This window comes from Cinclus cinclus, chromosome 2 (genome assembly GCF_963662255.1).
Source record: "Cinclus cinclus chromosome 2, bCinCin1.1, whole genome shotgun sequence".
In the NCBI taxonomy this organism is placed as follows: Eukaryota; Metazoa; Chordata; class Aves; order Passeriformes; family Cinclidae; genus Cinclus; species Cinclus cinclus.
The window spans coordinates 58,975,098-58,990,750 of record NC_085047.1 but is presented as its reverse complement, the minus strand read 5'-3'; the positions used below and the strand labels follow the sequence as shown (position 1 = coordinate 58,990,750).

General features: G+C 36.7%; 1 protein-coding gene across 1 annotated transcript in view; it reads left to right on the top strand.

The window, feature by feature from the left end:
- NAA16 (N-alpha-acetyltransferase 16, NatA auxiliary subunit) overlaps positions 1-15,653 on the top strand; it is a 62,120-nt gene that overhangs the window by 23,081 nt on the left and 23,386 nt on the right. The window contains exons 7-9 of the mRNA XM_062487739.1: positions 956-1,075; positions 3,189-3,284; positions 6,757-6,863. Of these exons, the coding sequence (XP_062343723.1) occupies positions 956-1,075; positions 3,189-3,284; positions 6,757-6,863 (323 nt within the window). The remainder of the gene's footprint in view (positions 1-955; positions 1,076-3,188; positions 3,285-6,756; positions 6,864-15,653) is intronic.

The window sequence follows — 15,653 nt, the reverse complement described above, 5'->3', positions numbered from 1 at the left end:
ACATGTTATTCAGCTACTCCTGGCTTGCACAGTTGTGGTGGGCTGACCCTAACCAGTGGAGTAAGCACCACACAGCTGCCCACTCACCACACCCAGCCTCACTTGTCAAATCAGGAGAGAATAGGAAGAACAAAAGCAAGAGAACTTGTGCTTTAAGATGAAGATGGAGTGATGGAAAGAGGAAGGAAAATCAAACCCTAATCCTCAACTGATGCAGTCACTGTACGCTTCTCTTAGACTGATGCTCAGGTAGTCTCCAGGCAATGCCTATCTGCCCCAACACTCCTCCTCAATTTTGATTGCTTGGTATGAAACTAAATAGCATAAAGTATCTTCGGCCAGTTTGGATCAGCTGTCTGGGTTGTGTACACTCCTGCCTTATTGTCTATCCTATCTACTTGCTGGGTGGAAAAGCCTTGATGGTCTACAAGTACTGGTTTGCAGTGGTGGGAATGTTGCTGTGTTTGTCAACATATAGTCACAAATCCCATAACACAGCCTAACATGAGCTGCTGTGAAGAAAATTATTTCCCTGCAAGCTAGACCTAGTAGAACCATTTACTTAGTAGCAAACCAGAGTGATTTAACCGGTTAAAAACTGGTTAGCTCATGTGGAAAATGTGCTTAAGTAAACAGCTTGATAAAAACTGATCTAGTTGTGTGATTAAGTCCTGGAAGGATGAGTTGGTTGTTTGATATTCCCAATGGTTATTTTAAATCCTCAGATACAGACATTCAGGTAGTCTTTGTTTTCACAGGTGATGAATGTTCCGAGCTCTGTATGTGGTAGCTTCAAGTAGCATTTGTAGCACACAGCAAATGCCTTTGGGGAAAATATGGCTTCTTTCTAACAATCTGTGTATGCTTAGGGACAATTTTATGTATCTAGTACTGTAAACTTTACTCACAAGTGTTTTCTGATGTAATTCATAGTTCTGTACTGTGTTATTTCTAGGAGAGATGTTACTCAAGTTAGGAAGACTGAAAGAAGCTGGTGAAGTATATAAAGAGTTAATTGAGCGCAATGCAGAAAACTGGTATTATTATGAAGGCTTGGAAAAGGCCCTACAACCCAGTAAGTTAAGCTACAAAAATACAGTGAAAATATGGATGATATAGGATATACACTTAGAGCTCCTCTTTGATATGTTACTGCTTTAGATTGGAAAGTTCTGCCTGGCAGAAAATGATGTACCTTCTGATCTTGCATGTTTTGTAGTATGTTCTTTAATTTTTAAAATGCTCATGGAAAAACTGGTAGGCATGAAAATACCAACAGCAAGTATTTATCTTCTTGGAATTAAGGGTAGCATTTTCTAAGATGCTTATATGAAAAACGTTCCATTGCCACATATGAACTTGGAAACCAAATGGCAATTAATTCCTGCCTAGTTGTTGATTGTCAGATGGCTATCATATGCCACAACATGAAATTGTAATTTTGGAACATGTTTAGGTGGTACCCCTTTCTAGGGGCATGTAGGAAATACTCAAATAGCTATTTAAGTCAGCCTTTTAAGATAGACCACCTGAAAAAAAAAAAGAACAACTTTTTGTTTTCTTTTTTTAAGTTGGCACTTTAGAAGGTAAAGGTGATAAATGTGTTAAAACCTTTGTTACTCCAGTGCCAGCTCACATTTCCGCTATTGTGTTTTTCCAGAAAAACTCATTTTTCAAAACTACAATTTTCCAACTATTTATGCTATATTAAGTGTTTTGCCTTGATAAGATTCCAGTGTTTGCATTTATACATGAGTGGTTTATTTGTATTTAGTTTTTCACTAGTAAGTGAAAGCTTATTGGAGTTATTCTGATGACATCATAAATCATAAGCTCACAATTATATTATTTGTAGATGTTATAGCTGCATTACATTTACCAACTTTCTAGAAGAAAGTTTTACCATTCGGTATCGTGAGGTCTGAGAACACAGCTAGTGATTGGTTAATGAAAATTATTTGTTTCATATATTCAGAATGTAGCGTTGCCCTTATAGTGGTTTTCCTGATGTATCCATAGAGTTGAATCACATGGTTATTGTCTCAGAAATTAAATTGCCCAGGAACTCAGTTATTCTCTTATAAAGCATGTAGTTTTTGACAAAGAACCAGTCCCGTAGTTTTTGACATATTAAAATCCTATGTAGACTAAAACTGTACTAATTCTGTACAACTAATAATGCTACTTTATTTTTTAGGTGGTCTTAGGACTATTTCCTCCCCCATGGTAAGTTCTGGAGCTCCAACTTGTGACTTCAATTAGGGCTTTTATATGCTTTAGTTCCAGTCCAAACAATATTTTAGTATTATTTTTATAAATCTACATCTCTTGGAGACACTGGGTAATAGATTTCCCCCCCCTTCCCCAGCATCTGAGCTCAGTGACAAGATAAATGGTTTTTCTTACGAAAGAAAAACATACATTTAATATATATGTATTGTAGCTTTGATCTGTACATTCAGTTTTAAATTGTTTGATGAATTTAATGTTTAATCAAAATTTATTTTATTTATATTAAAAATGACACTTTAAAGCAAAAGATTAGTGCTATTTAAGTTCTAACCACATTGGAGCTCCAAAGCATATTATGGGGGAAAGGGGAGGAGTGGGCAGAAAATCTTCAAGTAGCTTTATTTTTGTTAAACATTAAGGTATAAAGAGTTCTAGCGCTCAGTACTTCCACTGGCAATATTGTACCCTGGTTTTGCAGTCACCAGAGGACCTGTAATAGAGGCATGCTTATATAGTGTGCTATTTGTTTACCTATGGTTTAGAAATGCAATGTTTCTCTGAATGCTTTAAGTGTGTCTGAAATGGATGCATAGTGAAAAAAGGGTTAATTGAAGCTATGAATGTAATCCAGTGTGTGAATGGGTCTGAACAACACCTGACTGAAAGAAGCTAAACTCCAGGTCTGTGTGATTGAATGTGCAAAGTAATGGTCCTGTTCACAGGTTACCCTTAGAGTGATTAATTCTGGTCGTTGTGTATTGTATGTACAGTGTGTTCTCAGTACAGTTTTTGTTTTTTATTAACTTGAAAAAATAACATGAAACGTTTAAATTGTTCCAAATTCTCATAAGGAGTCTAGCTCAATTTTCAGCACTTAAATTATCAACATTTGAAGACATTTGAAAGAATAGGTGTTTATGTCTGTTACTTATATCTATTGTATTTGCTGACAATAGGCACTTTAGAAGAGAGGCTTCAGATTTATGAAGAAGTTAGTAAAAGACATCCCAGAGCAGTTTCACCTAGAAGATTACCTTTAAACTTTGTTTCAGGTAATAAGTTGCATATCTGTTCTGTAATAGTTTTTTTCTGTTTTTTTCTGAAGTTTTCATCAGGCTGTTTAATGTGTATTTAATACCACCTTCTGCATTTAATACCTACTTGAACATGTAGACAAATCAAATATATGCATTTCTCTTGGATTAGACCAAATTATTTTGTTTTAGGAGTTGATAGAAAAGCTTCATACCCTCAAATATTATATGAGCTATGTAATATTTGCATTGATAAAACTACAGTATAGAGTGATATGTAGATTGTTGGAATTCCTGTACATAATAGTTCTGCTTTATGCACGTTAAGAATCATGAGTTAAAATGTAGGGTATAGTACACTTTAATTCAAGGTGTGAGTGTTTATGTATGCATACACCCTCCTGTGTCTTTAATATGCATGTTTTTCTGTAAAATTGTACAGAGCCATTGGAACTTAATATGACAACAAAAACTACCTTTGTGGTGCTAATTTGATGAGAAAAGAAACAAAAATATCTGCAGTATTATGTAGCCCAAATTACTACGTTTTGTAGCTAAGTTCTTTGTGACTTTGCCCTTTCAAAATTTGTTTTGAAATACAGTGCACAAATTCCCTCAGTTTTGGAAGGAAAATGTGCATGTACTTGTTAAAAAGAAAGCTGTGCTCTTCCAAAATACAAGGAAGGAAACTAAATGAAATGGTAAATACCATAAAACTATATAATTAGTGTGTAGCTGGCTGCCTGGTGAAACTCCAGTAGAAGACTTTTGGAAAGTACATAAGCTAGATAACAAGTGTCAAGAAATTTGATATCAGCTGCAAATTCCCAACATACTCCCTCATTCTTTTAAATTTATTAGGTTAGTTTTTAGTTTAGCTCATTTGCTAGGTACCACATTTGTTGGTACCTTTAAATGTTCCAGAGCACATCTAGTGCACTCCCCTGTTGTTGTGTCTGAATGTGCATATGCATTTCCTGCATAGAATCAAAAGATTTTAACTGCTTCATAAGAAGTTGCCACTTGTGCCTTTTATTATCCTATATACTTCAGTTTCTTTGAAGGTACAGGGGCAAACTTTAAGGCATTTCAGCTAGATTTGAAAAGCTGGGTGATGAGTAATTGGGGTTTTTTATGTAATAAGATTGTTATGGTAACACAACAAACAAGGAAGTAACCTGCAAAACACTTTCCTCTATATCTTTATTAATAGTATGGTTTGCTGTTGAATTCATTTCACTGTGTGTTTTGCTCTAGGTTGCCTTATATCTGACAGTGTAGTTTCCCAGCTTATGTTCTTTGAGGTAGGAGTATGTGTAGTAACAAGAATTAGTTGCTCATGCTGTAACAGCAGGATAAATAAGAGCAAAAATCTGTATTAGATTGGTCAATAAAAATCTCTTGGCTATTTTCTGTAGCATTTTATAACAAATAAGAAATTTTTAAAATTAAAACTTGTTTTTGCTAATTTATTTATTAAGCCTATGAGGCAGAATCAAGACTGGTCTTGATCCTGTAGAGATTAGTCTGCTTACTAAACTATTTACAGGAGACAATTTCTTTTGGTTGAAATTTGATAGCAAGAATATGAAGGTGTAGAAAGGAACCTGTTTGCAGGAAAGTATTTGCAAGTTTCTAGAGGATAGAATTTCTGGTTAAATGCAGTTTCTTTTCCAGTGTGATCATTGGCCAGTTACAGCTGTCACTGTTTGATTCAGAATTACATTACTTGTCAAAATTAAAATACTCTGCAATCCAAGCTTGTGTTAAAAGGATATGTTCTTGTCCAGACCTTGCTGTACATGGCATCCTAACCTTGTATTTCATACAAATCAACTCTTTGATCAAGCTGAAAGCCACCTTTATGGAGGAAGGCTGGTACCATCAATTTTACTGATCAAGTGTGTGTGCACGCATTTTTAGATTTGTTTATGCTCCTGTGGTCAGGTGTGTGCCTCAGACTAAATTGTAGCTTGGCTTCTTATCATAGGTGGGTGCCCAGCTCTGTGCCCTTTTTTTTAGACTTCGTTTTAAAAATTGTTTGCTTTCTATAAGTAAATCGTTATTTAATGGAAACTTGAATCTTGCTTTCCTGTATTCTAAATTGGGTCTTCCAGCAAGATAATAAATTAGAAAAAATCAGCAGGAGAAACTGGGATGCTTTTTTCTTTATACTGGGGAGTTTCTGTAGTTTGATACAACATTTTAATTAATCCATCTGTAATAATACATGTGCTTACAGTCTAGTTACTGATCCCCATCCACAGGTAGGCGTTTCTATATACAGCAATTTGGTTTTGTACAGCAAGGTGAGAACATGAATTACTTTCATTTTTCTCGGTGTTTATTAGCAGCACTGCTGATAACACTAAGTGTAGGGCAAATGAGATTTAAGTAAGTGAAAATGTTGTTTACAAAGCAGTGGTGTGGAAATTTTATGAATATCTAAAAACAATCTGTTAATCAAAATTTTAATGTGTTCTTATTGAAGTTAAGTTTATTTTTACAGTTCTGTCAGTTTTATGGGTGAATCCTAGTATTACGTGAAGTGTGCTACTTCCTTGTTGGGAAAGTTAGAAAAGTCCACAACGGAAACAGCACTGAAGTGTGGAAAAAGTTCATCCCTATGCAAAGCAAACAAAGTCAATAAAAATAATAGAAAAAAGCCAACCAAACCAGCCCCTCCAGCTGCACCTCCCACCCAGCTGAAAACAGTCTCTTTCACAATAGGAAAAAAACCATGAAAACCAGCTGTTTTCCTGGCTGTCTTCTCTTTGAAGTACTGCTTTTTCTTTTTTTAAACAGCATTTCTCAGAAAGGTAGCACTTACTGCAAATATTGTAATTTTTAACTGAAAATGTGATTAGATCACACTTCTAGCTTTCTGCAGTATATTCTGATACAGATGATTTTGATGTGGAGATTGTTTCAGAAACAATGTCTTGTTTCTAATTCCAGAAATAATCATACCACAAGTCATGTCCTACTAATAAAAATAGAACTAGGAGAGGGCAAAGGATTCATTTAATCCATCCTTCTTCCTCAAATCAGGATACTTTATCTGCACTACTCCTAACACATTTGTCTCACTTACTCATTAAAACCTCCAATGATGGATTTTTTGCAAGATCTCCATTGTTATTCTTAATATTATAGGGTGTTTTCAGTGATTGTTTAAGTAGCTTTTGCTACATCCTTTGTAGTCAGAACTTAATATTTTCTCTTTTTAATAGACTGTAGGTTTGAGTACTGTTACAATGTGTGCCAGCAGACTCCTAAACACTAGCAACTTAAGCATTTTACTCTGATCTTTTTATTTTTCTTTTTAAATCTGGAGCATATTTGTGTCTTATTAAGTAACAGGAAAGATTAAAACCTTAATTGCAGTTTCTCAGTTTCTCTGTTATCCAGAGTTGCACAGCAGTTAGTGCATATATTTATATAACACTTGCAATCACTGACATATAACCAAACACACTTTTGTTCCTAGGTGAAAAATTTAGAGAACTAACGGATAAGTTCCTGAGGGTTAACTTCAGTAAAGGCTGCCCACCCTTGTTTACCACTTTGAAATCTTTATATTACAATCCAGAAAAGGTAAAATTTAGTATTTATTTGGTTTTAATGAAGTCTTCCGTATTGAATTGCTAATAGACTATCTAAGTTTTTGTAGCCTTCCCTGTAATCTACCAGTTAGTTGTTGAACATTTTTTTCCCTCATGTGCTGTTTTTTGTATGTGAATGATCACTTGATGTCAAAATGCTTAAGTCAGATTGGTGCAGAATGCACTGAGGCTTTTGAAAAATTAAAGATAATCATTAATTTTGTGTGCTTTGAGTGCAGGTGTTAGAGGATTCTTTCAACTTATGGTTTATGATGTCACCAGAAGTAATGCATTTAAAGTAACAGGTGGCTATTGTTTTGTGTGCATTTCTGAATTGCATGAATACGTTAGTATTTACCACAAAGACTTGTTTCCTGTTTCAGTCTTTAGCTGAAACTTCAGTGTATAATTTTTGTACTTCTAAACTCAGATTTGGTGTAATTGTGTCACATAAGAACTGTTGTTTCAAGTGTAATGCTTACTTCCAAACTTGACAGTAAGGTATACCAAAAATAAATTTTTGAACTAAAGCCTGTTACTAAGGTGTGTGGAAAACAGAATAATTAAGATCAGTCTCTTCAGATATTTGTTACCAACACTATGGGTATTCTGATCCATCCATGACTAGGTAAAAAAAGGGGTTTGTATCTGGAAAAATCTTAAATACATCATGCAGTTTTTCAACCAGAAGTAAATACTCCTTTTTTTGGACTAAAATTATTCTTCTTTTGAAGTGTTTCTTTGCTAGTGTTATAACATGAAATTTTCAGGACACTTCTGTAATCTCCACTTTTTCCACGGTTGACATAGTTTTAGTAAATTCTGGAATTGTTGTGGTTTAACCTCAACTGGCAACTTAAGTACCATGCAACTGCTTGTTCATTCCACCCCTGCCTGATGGAGTAGGAATAGGAATAGTAGGAATAGAAACACATAAACCTTGTGGGCTGAGATAAGGACACTTGAATGTTGAATCAAATTGTAATAATAATTGTAATGAAAAGGGAAGAGGGAAGAAGAAAATTTGAGAGGAACAAGTGATGCACTGAACAATTGCTCTCCATTCACTGGCCAGTGCCCTGCCCATCCCTGAGCAGTGGCTGACAGCTCACAGCCAACTCCCCCTGTTTATATACTGGCCATGACACTGTATGGTATGGCATATCCTTTTGGCTACTGCAGGTCATCTGTCCTAGCCATGCTTCTCCTTGGGTTCTTGTGCCCCTGCTGCCTCACAGAGTATGGGAACCTGAAGAATCCTCACACCAGTGTAAGCACACCTTAGCAAGAACTGAAACATCAGTGTGTTATTGGTGTTATACTCCTGTGAAGTTCCAAACACAGCACTGTACTGGCTACTAAGAAGCGAATTAACTCTATCCCAGCTGAAAGAGTACTATACTTGTATATTACAGGCTTTTCTACAGTGCTTATTGCTAATGCACACTTACCTATGTAAATGAAATGTAATTGAAATTTTTTGCCTTGTGATAAATTGTGATATGCTAGGTATCTAGATAGAATTACAGTCAATGCTAGGCAAGTTTTACCTCTGCTGTTTAAAGTATCTGGATATTGGAAGATGAGTTGCCGAACTCATTTGGCATCTGAAAAGATTTTTAGTACTTATTTTTCAACATGATGGGTAAAAAAAGAGGGCCCCCATATTTTGGGGCAGACTTACACAGAAAGGTGCCTTTCTGGTAGTCATCTTCATTATATCAAATCATTTCTGTTCAAAACTGCCAGCTTAATCCTAAAAAGGTAATTAAAATCAAGAGTTTCACCTTTCTGAAACATGTTTGAGATTTTTTTTTGTGCTGCTAACTTCTGCAAATGCATTTTTGTCATATTTCAAATAATTTCCTTACTAAGGCAGGCTGTCTTTTACATTTCACTTGGTTGGGTTTACCTGTAGCTTTAGTGTGACTATAAGAATCTTTGAAGAATAGAAGAATCTTTGAAGCTAAGAGAAACTTTAATTTTATTCCATGAGACTTAATTTTAGAATTACTACAATATAGAGGTTGAGGGCAGAAAATTGTGACAAACTGTGTGCTGTATCTTTCAGGAAAATACTCTATTTTGATATCTAATTTGTCTAAGTGGGAGCTTAGTACTAGCTTCTCATATATATTACTTGTATAGTTTGACTGAGGGAGGATTGTAGTTATTATTGTGTTGCACCTTCTAGAAAATACCTAGCAAAATTCTGATTTCTCTACCAGTTGGGAAGAAAGTTCCTCTTGTGTTTCTTTGGAAACGAGTGCAGTTTGGTGTAGTCAACTGCAGTTGGATTTTGAAGTGGCATAGTAGATACGAAGACTTGATGAAAGAATTGGTATTTAAGTCTAGAAAGTTCCTTATTTCTAGAGCTCCAGGTGGGTCTGTGATCTTTGAACACTAGGAGAAAAGGGTTGTACAGGAGGCAAACATTTGTTAGATATGTTCAGGAAGATGTTGTTTATTACCTAATTGCTGTAAGTTGGTACTCAGCCTTTTGGCTGTGCTAGGTAGGTTTCTTCCCAAAGTATAGATTCCATGACCACTTCATATCTATGAAACTAACATTGAGGAAGCTTTGAGAATTAATGAATGTCCCACCAAAAATAAAATTGAAATCACTGCAGTGCCAACTGTGTGCATGGGGTGTTTTCAGTTTCTGAAATGGAATTTGTTTACATATTTGTGCAAATACTGGTGTGGTGAAGGGTGTGGGTTGCGACTTGCTCTTCATCACATTATAAAAGAATATGCCTTACTTTAATTAAGTAGGAAAGGTAGTTTTAATCTTCCTTCACAGTCTATGTTCAAGATCCTTTGGGGGAAGTCTCAGAAGGGTACCATAAGTGGGAAAAGTAAAGCTGGTTTTTTTCATAAAAAAGTAATCTTAAGGATATTGCTGGAAGAAGTTTTCTTTCAGCAACCAAAGACATGAGAATCTGAAATATGCTCAATAAAGAAAGAGACTGCCAAAAAGCAACAACGTTCTTTGTATACTCAAAGACTTGTTTTCGGGTAAATAATTCCTTAATAAATGAGTTAAAATATGCTTCATATTGCATTATGCAATCTATGTATTTCTGGAGCAGAAAAAAACTTGTGTGTGTTGGCCTTGTGTTCAGTTTGTGATGTGCAGAGGTTTATATTTGACTGCACAATTAAGTTGCAAAGGAAACTATTCAAGATTCAGTAACTGTGAAACTTGGATGTTTGAGGGAGTAACAGAGATGGTGTGGTGTAACCTGGGACAAACAGTGCTGGATTTCCTTGCTCCAGAGATACTGTTGCCTCTTAGGATGAAATTGCTAACCCACTGGTGATTATGGTAAAGCAGACTTTGAAAGAACTACAAAACCTGATGGGTAGTAAGTGTTAAGCTGGCATTGCTGTACATTATTGTGTGTGCATTTGCAGCAAGACCCAGTTTCAGATGTTGTCATCCATCACTGCTTGCAAGTGAATGAGCTGACTTTTGATTTTCTCCATCGTTTTAGATGAGAGTTATACAAGACATGGCTTAATCCTTCAAGCTCTTCAAATGAGGTTGTGATTTCTTCAGTTTTTTTGCTGTTATGCTACTGCAGTAAAGTAGCATGTGAACTGGTTTTCTTTTTTACTGTTTTTTCTTCTTTGTCAAGCCACCTAGGCTGGAGGAGACATAAGTAGTTCAGGCTGAAGGGTGAGAAGTCATGAAAAAAGAAGCTAACAATTGTCTTTTGCCTAGAAACTGTACTGGAATTTTAACTTGATCAATGTATTGTGCTATGCATAGAACTTTTGATTATAAAAGCACTGCACACTTAAAATCATGCCAGCTGTTCAGTATCTTGGGTGCAGTTCTATACGATGCTGTAGCATAAAAGTATTCCAATATTGGAATAAGGAAAGGGGCATTGAATTGCAGGATGAGCAGTTGGACAAAGGCCATTTGAGTCAATGTCTGCTTACTTTTTTTATAATGCTGACAATTGATTTTGTACAGGTTATGTGCAAGAATAAGGAGTTAGGATGTAATGAGTTCAAGTTATTTCTCAAGTGATAATTGTTACTATGCTTCCTGTTTGCAGATACCAAAGGCATGCACTAACCACTTCCTAATTTGCTACACTGGTACACAGCCAGATTCTGTGTCTTTCCAACTGAAGACAAGGTCAGTTGGAGGGTGCTAGAGACTGCTCGACTCAGTCTTACACTATTTTTCAGTGTCTCATTCAAAGGAAGTTTATAATACAGTATAAACTGTGCTCAGTGGTACATCATTGTTGATACTCAGTCATAGATCACTTTTTATCTCAAATATTAGAGAAATCATTTGATGGAACACTGTCTTGATGGCTCTGTATTTAAAAATAAACAAACTTGAAATATAATGTTTATCACTGCCAGTTTGTTTCCGATGATTCTTGAAGTACATCACTGTATATTGTGAAGAAATTAGCTATGCTTTCCTTCTATTTCATTATATGGCAGCCTGATGCTTTTTAAATGTGAAGACTCTTGGTCATAATGAAGTAGTGTGAGTGAGTGTGGTTACCTAAAGGCAGAGTTCAGAAATGTAAAAAGCATTGCACCAGGTTCTACTTACCCATGAGGTATGGAGAAAAAGGACATGGCTGAGTTCTTAATCTTGTGTTCAGGCCCCTTCTCAAGTAACAGCCTTTGCCTGTTCATACAATTCCCCTTGAAACAAATTCATGGTTCTGGCTGCTGTTTAAGGCATCCTGAGGGAACCCTGTTAATATCTTGCTGCTCAACAAAACTCTCGAAGTTCATTCCATGTTTGTTTGTTTCTCAGACCTTTTCTGTCCATGTTAAATTTATTTGGATAATTTCTATCATAAAATGGAAGAATTCTGGGGTAAGAGTTACTTGTAAAGGGAAAGCACTCTGTGATAAACAATGTCTTGGTGGTGTTGACACTAAATCTGCAGTTTAAAATTTACTCTTATTCATTGCATCTGTGTCTTTAATTGGTAGATGTAGCATGTGCTTCATTTTCCTGGGAGAAAGACCTGTCCCAAGCTGGTACTAACATTTCCTTTACCTCTCAACCTGCTTCATATCTGCTAGCACCAAAGCAAACATTGGATGTGGTGATATTTATCTTTTCATCTTCTAGGACTCTTTTGCTCATCCAATAGGACACTTCTTAAATCAGGATACTCAATTAAGGCACCTGCATACATTCTGTAATTGACTGCATACAGCACAACAGCAGTGCATTGCTCAGCTGGTGCCTAGTTGGTGCATGTAGTGCTGTCTTGATTATAAGTGCGTTTATTTTTACATGTCCAAGAGAGGATTCCTGTTAGCTATCAGGGACAAGCAGAAGGTACCAATTGTCAGTGACTTCAATGACAACTTTGCTGTTTTGCTAAAAAAAGGCAAAAGGCAAACAAATGAAAATACAGCTCCACACTTCATTAAACAGAACCCAGTAAAATTCAAATCACCTTCCATGATACTGGATTTTTTGTCATCTTTTCTAACAAAATTCTCATTTCAGGCTCAACACTTTTGATAAATTTTTTGGTAGTCTAAGAGTTGCTGATGAAATATGAAGTTTTTTATATCAAGGCAGCAGAGAGCATACACCGCTTTTGTGATTTTTGAGAGTATGTGAGTGTTGCTTTAATTTGCTTTTCCTAAATACACACATCTTGGAACTGGACGATAGAATGTCTAAATATACTGGATGTGGACATTGAACTTGATTGGGATGCATCTCTAACTCTTAGCGCAGCTAGACAGTGCAATTGCCCTTCTCAGTCTTCGAGAGATCATCATGATGGATGGAGTTTCCTAAGGTCTAGAGCAGAGTGAATGTGTCCTGTTTTCAAGTACAAAAAGGAGGATCTGAGGAGCTGTGAGCCAGTCAGGTTGATATCAGTCTTTGTGAAGCTGATAAGGCAAATAATCCTGGAAACGTTTACCAAACACAAAGGACAGTAGGTAGGATGGATTTATGAAGGGAAATTCATGCCTGATTAACTTAATAACCTTCTGTAACAAAATTACTATCTCAGCATACAAGCAGACAGCAGTTGATCCTGTGTATTAGCAAGGCTTTTGACACCATCTGTGATAACACAGGCATGTTGAAGTATACCCTAGTAGACAGTAATTTGTACTGAAAACTGACTGAACTGCCAGGCTCAGTGTTGTCATCTGCTGCGTGAGCTCCAGCTAGTGTCCCCAAGTAAATAACACTGGGGCCAGTAGCGGGGAACATCCTTGTCAGTGACTTACTTCAGCCTGGAGAGGAGAAGGCTCAGATGGGATCTTGTATATGTAACTAACTGAAGGCAAGAATGAAAAAAGACAGGTAGGTGCTTCTCATGGGTGCCCAGAGACAATGTATTATATGCACCAATTAAAATACAAGAGAATATGCGAGCAAAAGAAAAGACACTTTTGTCACCAAAGTTGTCAAACATGAGAATAGGTTCTTGAGAGGTAGTGAAGTTATCTTCTTGGAGGTGGTCAAAACGTGACTGGACATGGCCAGGACTAGTCTGCTTCAGCTGTCCCTGTTGTGTAGCGAGGGGTTGGACTAGGCAGTCTGTAGAGGACTCTTTAAACTATCATGATTCTTAATCTGCTTACTGTGTTTCACCTTCAAATCCAGGAGCAGCTTGTAGCCATTTACTTGCCAGCGGCCAAGCTCCTCTGAACTGCTACTGCAGTGCCAGGGCACAAACATTTTATGTGAGTCTGGCAGCACTTGAGACACTACAACAAACAGTGCAGAAAGGCACAGTAAAAAAACCCGACATGCTGATACACATGAATGCCTGTATACAGAAGCACTGAGATCCCTAATCCACATACTGTAGTTTGGAATCTCCAGTTGTGATTTTTATGTCCATTTGCCAGCAGAGCCCTAATCACTAGAATTTCTTGCTTCAGGCTATTTGCAAGGGGAAAAACTTGTTACAGAAGCTGCCTTATAAAAATGGGTTAACTTCAAAACACAGCTGAGTAGCTGCAGACCCACATCAGGTTTATGTTAAATGTGAGTAAATGCATGGTTCACCACAGGTCACATGAGGTATGTGAAACTGATGCTTCAAGGTAGGCACTTGCTAAAGTGCCTTTAATTAAAGAGTGCAGTGGGGTTAGACTGAGGATGTGATCTGCAGATCACATATGGTTGTTTCTGTACAGTCCTTCATCAGTCTTGATTTTGGAGCTCTCAAAGTGGCACATATGGCATCTGTCTTTATTTCTGTGAAATTTCACAGTGCTAATTCTAAAGGAAAGTGTTGTGCATTTGGTATTTTGTCAGTGATCATCTGCTTGTACTCTCAATTTAAAAAAATAGAACTGTGTGAAGAATACTTCCAGCTTAGAAGTCAGCAATCATTCTGCCAGGCTGTTAATGTTGATGCTCACTGATGATGAGTTTGCCCCATCTAGATTGTGAAGGAAAAGTGGAGGACAAAATACTGCAAGAAGTCTAGTCATAATTGCATCCAGATTAGTTTCTCAGGTTGGATAGCTCATGTTCACTTTGAGTAGGTTTCTGCTGATGGAGTCATGTTGTTCTAGCAGACGTGTTGGTAACATTATGCAGCAGGGACTATTGGTGTGACACTGGTGGCATCACCCCTACCCTTAGATGTGCTGTGTAAGTGCACAGCTGCTGGGAGACACTCAGAGGCAGGTATGGTTGTCTAAGGCTTGACAGATGTCGTATGCAAGGTTATAAATGAGGTGCTGTGCTTTGGACATCAGGACTTCAATTTATAACAACTGTTAGCTATATCTGCTATTCCCAGTACCTGGTGCCTTACTGTGATCTCTAGTGACAACTACGGTGGCATATGTTTAAAGGGAAAATGGCTTTTAACCCAAAAATAGCTTGCTTTATGGGAGGTGATCACACAAGTCCTGTGAGCTATCCTTCTCATCTTGGAGTCCTAATATGTAGCAATTCTGCACCAGAAAAGTTCATGCTCTTTCTACACTGTGTATTTTGAAGAGGAAAATAAAAGACACTGAATTCATAGGACTCCAGCAGATTATGTTCTTAGGGAGCTGATGTACGAGTCTCTCATGCAATTCAGAATGGATTATCTAAGAGCCCTGACTTGTGGACAGAATAGTTCACATTTCCAATTGTCCATTCCACCCTGCCATTTTTGTGAAAGAATAGTCCAAGTGTTTGAATACCAGTGTTGGAGTTTGTGCGGCTTTAAATTTTTTTAAAGTTTTTTTACTTGGCATGTTGTGCTGTTAAGCTAAAAGTGGAGCTGCTCAACAAAGTGTTTCTGCAATGCCAAACTTGAAAAGATGGATTAAACATGGGGGGAAAAAAAACTGGCTGTCCTAATTTGGGAAGTCCACAGACATGATTTTTAAAAAACAAACAAAAAAAAAACACCCTAAAAAACCACATGCTACATGAGATGCTTGTGTGTAGTGGGGCCAATTATGATAATGCATTTTGAAGAATTATCATTATTTCTGAAGAAAAGATAGTTTCTTAAGAACATATAAGAAATGTAGTTCCCATGTTTCCATTGGAGATTTATTCGCTTGATATTCTTGATCTTGCCCTAAAATACTAAGGTTTTTGCATCATCAATTCATAAACATACTTGGAGGTAACATATTTTGAAGTGAATTTCTGGTCTTTTGTCTTTTAACCAAAGACTAAATAGTAAGAATTGTAGATGGCTAATTGCAGTGTACTAATTCTAAGCAGGAGAGGTGCATGGAAGGATAGCAGGGAGGCTATAATAGAAAAACTTCATCTAACATAAAAAACTTAGGG